The 6,861-nt window shown below is 46.0% G+C and overlaps 1 protein-coding gene across 1 annotated transcript; it reads right to left on the bottom strand.

Annotated features, from left to right (window-relative positions):
- Positions 1-269: 269 nt before the first annotated feature.
- Positions 270-4,310, bottom strand: IL6 (interleukin 6). Its single transcript, XM_046020880.1, has 5 exons — positions 4,292-4,310; positions 3,936-4,126; positions 2,711-2,824; positions 1,677-1,808; positions 270-452 (listed from the first exon to the last, which is right to left on the bottom strand). The coding sequence occupies exons 1-5, from the start codon at positions 4,308-4,310 to the stop codon at positions 270-272; spliced, it is 639 nt and encodes a 212-aa protein (XP_045876836.1).
- Positions 4,311-6,861: the final 2,551 nt, after the last annotated feature.

Below are 6,861 nucleotides of genomic sequence, written 5' to 3' on the forward strand. Positions count from 1 at the left end.
TCAAGCTGCGTAGCATCTTACGTTAACTTTTTCAAGATGAATACATAAAATATTTCAAGTGGCACTTCATAAAAAATATAAATATCTAATACTTATATAAATTAACTCAACATATTTAAATATCAATAAATTAAAAATAATTAAAATAGTGTCCTCACGCTCATACTTTTAGTTCTTCACAGAGAACGACATAAGTTGTGTGCCCAATGGACAGGTTTCTAACCAGAGAAAGGAATGCCCATGAACTACAGCAATCTTAGATGCCCAGGCTACATGATCCGAATGGCCCTCAGGCTGAACTGCAGGAAATCCTCAAGACTCCGTAGGATGAGGTGAATTGTTGTGTGTTTCAGCCACTTGTCCTGCGACTTGAAGAGAGCCTGCAGGCTGGCATCTGTGGTAGGGTCGGGGGTGGTCACTTCAACCTGATTCTTCACATGAGGGGAAAAGAAAGTGAAAAGAACTATTTAAATATTGAACAAATCCTTTTGAGTGGAGGGATGCTCTGGACTGTGAAAAGACATTCAAATTCGGGGTGAAGGAGACTACTTGGGGCTGCCTGCCCTGACTCACCCAGGTAGGGTGAGGTGCCCCTACTCCAAGCCCACCTGAGCCCACCCAGCATGAAGGCCTTTCACAGCAACTGAATTCTAATCATCCCTTCACTGCTCTTTCTCTGTTAGACCATGAGCATCTCGAGGGCAACCATGATGTCTTGTCTTCTCTTAAGCTAGACAGTGCCTGGCACATAGCCTCATCCAGCTGGCATCTACTGAGGGTCCACTGATCTAAAGGGTGTAAGGACGACCAAGAGACACCTTTTCACAGACCCACTGACAAGAGTCTAGGTAATTGTGGGAGGCCTTGCATCTCCAAAGTGTGCTTTTAGGGCATTGCAGTGTTGGCACCGCCTGGGCCTTATTAGGGATGAGAGTCTCAGGTCTCACCCCAGACCTGCTGGATCCAACTCGCACTGTGACAAGATCCCCACAGGTTTGGTGTGCATTTAAAAGTGGGAAAAGCCCTGGTTTAAGGCAAACAGCCAGGAAAGGTAGCAGTATCAACACCAATGTGCCTGTTCTCTGGAGACCTTCTCACTGTGCTTTGTTCAGAAGCTCATCCCCACACTGTGCCCTCAAGCCTCCATTCGGTGACATTTGAACGGCTAGCTGGTAGTGACCAAAGCCTTTTGTACCTGCTCTTCTAACCTTTCACCATTTCTCTACATTAACTCTTCTGGCAAAAAGTAGGGGGAAAGAGTTGAAAATACCACAATGACAAGAATATCATTTGGCAATAATTAACATATTAAAATAATTTTTGTGCTCTCTGTTATTTTTTATCATGGATCACTGAGCAGGATGGATGTGCTTCCTTCTGCCTCTACAGATTTTTTTTTCATATTTCTTAAGCTGTCCTAGTAGAATTTGATGTTAAAATCCACCTCATTTAATATAGTTTTAAATATGGTTAGTGATGTCTTTTGCAGAAGAGAGCCAAAAGAAAAAAAAAAAGGTTTCAACTATCAGGAAATATTTCTAAGATCCTTTCCTTTACATGTAGCTGTCTCTTTTGAATTGGCTTTGCCCCCCAAGTAGTCTAGGTCCCTTTATTTGAGCCTGTCTTCCTCACACCAAGGAAGGGGATGACAGAATGCTCACCATGGGCCTCAGCTTCTGGAGCAGGTATTTGGTGCTGATGTACACAGAGTGGGCATTGTCCTTATTACCCTCGTAGTTGGCCTCTAGGTATTTGAGGTGTATCTGAAACTCCTGAAGACCAGTAGCGATTCTTGTCAGGCAGGTCTCCTAAGAGGAAAGATGGGAAAATCAGTTATTACTAGAAAGATATAATCAATTTTAAAAGTTAAATTGCTACAAGTCAGCGACTTTTCCCTCTGCCCTTCCAGGGGACTTCAAATACTTCTGAGCATTGTATTTTGAGACATCAGACAGCCTCAGATGGCCCCTTTTTAAATATCTGGACAGAGACATCACTTAATCAGTTTTACCCAAAGCCTGATAGGTGCAAGGGGGTCCTTCTCTGATTCTCCCCTTAATATCCTCCTTTGTGGCTTTACTCCTGCTCTTGTCAATATGGGCTGAAGCCTCTTTTTATGGACTGTTCGGAAGTCAGTTTAGTGGATCCCACTGTCTGGAAGGAGAAGTAGGTAGAGAATGACCTCTACAGGAAGGGCAGACCTGGGTCCTGCTAAAGGCAGCCAAGGAGGAGATGGATCACCTTATCAAGGATGAATTAGCTAAACCTGCTGGGGTTTCTAACTTTTGACAGCTGTGAAATCCCAGCACAGAAGGGCTATCTCTAACCATGCCATTCAAAAATAACTTGCCTTTAGGAAGATTTAAGTTGGCCTCCTCCTGAAATTTACATGACATTCTTTACATTGATCCCCTTCTTTGTTTTCCGCCTGGTCTATATGTATATTTAAGAGGGAGAACTTTTGACTAAGGAGTAGCTAAAAGTGAACGTGATGGGGGTGAGTGGGTGGCTCAGTGGGTTAAAGCCTCTGCCTTCAGCTCAGGTCATGATCCCAGGGTCCTGGGATCAAGCCCTGCATCGGGCTCTCTGCTCAGCAGGGAGCCTGCTTCCTCCTCTCTCTCTCTGCCTGCCTCTCTGCCTACTTGTGATCATTGTCTGTCAAATAAATAAATAAAATATTTTTAAAAAAGTGAACGTGATGTGTTCATACCTGATTGAACTGAGACTGGAAGCATCTGTCCTTTTCTGCCAGTTTTGGAAGATCTAGGTTGTTCTCTGCCAGTGCCTCCTTGCTGTCTTCACACTTGTTATACTTGTCACACATCTGGGAAGGAATACCAGAACTGTTATCATTTAAGTGCCTCTAAAACAAACACCACTAGAGGGCCGATTCATGTTTTACCACGGCAGGAAGTTCTCCAAGAAAATGAAGTAACAGGGCATTAGCCTCCAGGCAAGCGAGGTCTAGTGAAGATGGGCGTGCTTGGGTTCAATGCTGGGCTCACCTATGACTTCACACCTGTTACCTATCCTGAGTCTCCGCATCCCTATCTCTTCAAACTGGGGACAATATAAACTCCTCCCGTGTAAGGGGTGCACGTGTGTGTGTGTGTGTGTGTGTGTGTGACGACGAGCCATATTTATGTAAAGTGTGTGGCACATAGTAGGAACTTGATAAGTGACAGCAATTTTGATGGTAATTGGGTGAATATGATTTGAGCTGTATCACATTCCAGCTAGAAGGACCTATGAGATCATCTAGTCCAATTCCATAATTTTTACAGAGGAGGCCCAGAGGTGGTAGGGAATTCGCCAAAGACCACAAAGCTGGTTCAGTAGAACCAGAACTAGATTTGGTTCAGGGCTCCCAGTACTCTCCTGAGTTCTTTCCTTTCCACCAAACAGAGCCAAATTACCCCTTACCTTTAAAGCTTTGGAGCTGCTTTAACCTACCTATGATCTTGCCACTTGGATCTTATATGCTGGAATGACTGTAGGGATTCCTTAACCACTGAACTCCCATAACCTAAAAGTCCTATGATTGTCCTGAGAAGCTCAAAATTTCTTTCAGGTGGCACTTTGCTAATCCTTCCAAAGTCCAAGAGACACAAGAAGATTGATAGACCTTATTTTTTTGGTTAGGGATAAGGAAGTCCTGGGAGACAGTGATGCCCAGCTCATGCCAAGTATGGGGCTGGGAATGGAGCCAGAGGGCATGGATTTCAGCCCCATTGTATGTTTTCCAGGAGGGAAAGGAGCTCCCTGAGATCAGCGGCAGAAAAAGTACAGCAGACAGTCTGCCCCTCTGGCCTGAAATCTGTACTGCCCCAGAACCCAGCTCAGACCTCCCAGTGCAGAAGCCCTTGTCCACATCCAGGGGCCAGGAGACGAATGCCCTCACAGGCCCTTTATCACCCTCAGTTGAGCCTACCCACCTCCTTTCTCAGTGCAGAGATTTTGCCGAGGATGAACTTAATTAAGTCTTCCATTTTGTCTGCAGAGGTGAGTGGTGGTCTGTTTGAGGTGGCATCATCTTTGGAATCTCCTCCCAGAGGTCCCGGGGTAGGGAAAGCAGTAGCCATCACCAGGAGCAGCCCCAGAGAGAAGGCCACTGGACTGAAGGCGCCTGTGCCGGAGGCAAGGGAGAGCAGCCAGTGAGCAGAGTGCACCGCTGGGGGAGCTGTGCTTCTGGCTGCTGGCGCCCAGCCAGCCCTTCCAGCAGACACACACCCCTCCCTCCGCCTGGCCTGGCGGCCGGGAGGTTCCAGGGCTAGGGATTGCCTTCACTTACTTGTGGAGAGAGAGTTCATAGCTGAGGTCCTAGAGGGCAGATGGATCTCTCTCTTTCGTTCCTGGTGGGCTCCAGGGCAGAATGAACCTCAGACATCCCCAGTCTCATATTTATTGGGGCTTGAGACTCTAATATTGAGACTCATGGGAAAATCCCACATTTGATAAATCTTTGTTGGAGGTGGGGGTGGGGCCAGAGCGGGTGGGGCTGATTGGAAACCTTATTAAGATTGTGCAATGTGACGTCCTTTAGCATCACAGGAATCACAACTCGGGGAAAAAGTGCTGCTTAGGTCATTAGGAAGGCTAGAACTAAGAAGCAGGATCACACTTCCTTTACTTTCTTTTCTGCTTTTTTATTTTTTTAAATTTATTTATTTATTTATTTTTAGTGACTCAGCATTTTGGCATGTCTTAAGAGGGAAAATAAAGCTGAAGTCTTGCATGAAGTTTGGGGCGGGGTGGGGGGGGGCAGGGTGAGAAGCTAAGCCTGGCTATGATTAAAAAAATACTTCAATTACCAGATTAACAGGCTAGGATTTTGTATTCCAGTTAACTCATATTTGTAAAAACCTAAGATGTTTTGACCTGAGCTTCCTCAGACCACGACACAGCCCACTAGCCTGGGGTTTCAAATAAGGTGCCACCAGGAGCCATCTGCAGGACTTCCCTTTCCTGGCTGTCTCCGTGACCAGCTGTTGCAGACTGCCTGCCTGCCCCCAGATCTCACGCTCTCTACAGGAGCCTCCAGGCACAGTGTGCCGTGCTCCTGTACCTGACTCCTTTGTGCCACCATGTGGCATCTACCAGTTTCTTTCTCACCTCTTCCAGCCCACTTGAGCTGGGTCAGCCTCAGCCCTGCTCTCTCCCTGGGGCCCCTGGTGAAGACTTGGATCTCTGTGCCAAGGGGTTTGCCTTGGGCTGCTGGCGCTGTCCCCACTGCTGGCAACAGGGTGGCCCTACTCCTGAGATGGAAGTCTGAGGAGCCCAGGTGGTTCTCGTCTCTGCTGGGGCCCTCAAGTTAGCGACACCCACTTGGTTCAGGGCAGAAGTAGAGAGAATACCACTTACCTCTTTGATGGGATGTCAGAGAAGGACCTTGTGACATTTTCTAGAGCTTGTGTTCATAACATTCTTCTGCTGTATGACTTGTCTTGAGTTCAGAGGCAGCTGGGCAGAAATTTCCTAATGCAGACAAGGATCTAAGGTTCTGAATCACGCCTGCCCTAGGTTTTCTTATTGGGTTGAACCTGTACAGCTTGTACAGGTTCCCTCTGCCCTTATAATGACGTCTCTTGCAGGAGGGTCCTTGGTCTCATGCAAATGGGCTCTAGACCAAGCTGCCCTACCAGTCTCCCAGACACCCAGGCAGCTCACAAGATTGGTTCCAAGCTGAAACTATGACCCTTGTACAGCATCAAAAAAAAAAAAGAAGAAAGAAAGAAAGATTTACAAAACACTGTATTATCATGATCAGCTTCTTTGCTTTGCAAAGATCTCATCAGGATTGGGAAAACAAGGACCTCTGCTAGGGTATTTAAAATATGAACCGATTTACTCAAGTTTTGTTTTGTGAACAACACTTTAGGACTCGCCTGTTGGGGAAAGTGAGGTCATCCATTCTTTCACTGACTTTCTAAACAGAGACAGGTCCTGTGGCGGTAGTGGGGTTTTTTGTTTGAAAATGAAAATGGGAGAGGATGGTTGAATGTTTTCGCTTTTACTGTTCTTGGGTCTTGAGCAACTCAGACACCCCCAGCCGAGTCCTCTGTCCTGCACTGAATGAAGCCATCTCTCCTGGCCCCTGCTGTGATGCATGCAGTAGGCCTCTGTAATGTGGGATTGCTTTTTCTCAGATATCTATGTTTTAGAAAATATGACTTGGTAAATTTCAAATACTTAGTGACTCAACCACATACATATTTTTCTTTTCAGTTAAATGTTCTTAAAGGGGCATGCGGGTGGCTCAGTTGGTTAAGCATTTGCCTTCTGCTCAGGTCATGATCTAGGGTCCTGGGATTGAGTCCCATGCTGGGCTCCCTGCTCAGTGGGGAGCTGCTTCTCCATCTCTAGCTCTCCCTGTTTCTGCACTTTCTCTGTCAAATAAATATATAAATGCAATCTTAAAAAAATACAAGGTTTTAAAGTAGGAAGTACATGTATCATGATAAAATGTTCAAACATGACATCAAGACATAGAGGGAAAAGTAAATCTCCTTCCTTTCCAGCTCCTCTCCTCAGAGGTAGCCCCTCACCCACAATGTTTTCTTTTCTTTTTTTTTTTTTTAGATTTTTAAGAGAGCAAGAGCATGTGTGCATGCTCATGTGAGTAAGAGAGAGCAAGGGGAGGGGCAGAGGGAGAGAGAGAGAATCTTAAGCAGACTCCCCACTGAGTGGGAAGCCCCACATGGAGCTTCATCTCAGAACCCTGAGATCATGACCTGAGCTGAAATCAAGAGTCAGACACAACCAACTAACCAACTGTGCCATCCAAGCATCCATGACCCACAGCATTTTCAACTAAATCTCTGTTACCCTAATCTGGGTGAGGTTTTCTCAGCAACCTAGGTA

Source organism: Meles meles, chromosome 10, assembly GCF_922984935.1.
Source record: "Meles meles chromosome 10, mMelMel3.1 paternal haplotype, whole genome shotgun sequence".
NCBI classification, from domain to species: domain Eukaryota; kingdom Metazoa; phylum Chordata; class Mammalia; order Carnivora; family Mustelidae; genus Meles; species Meles meles.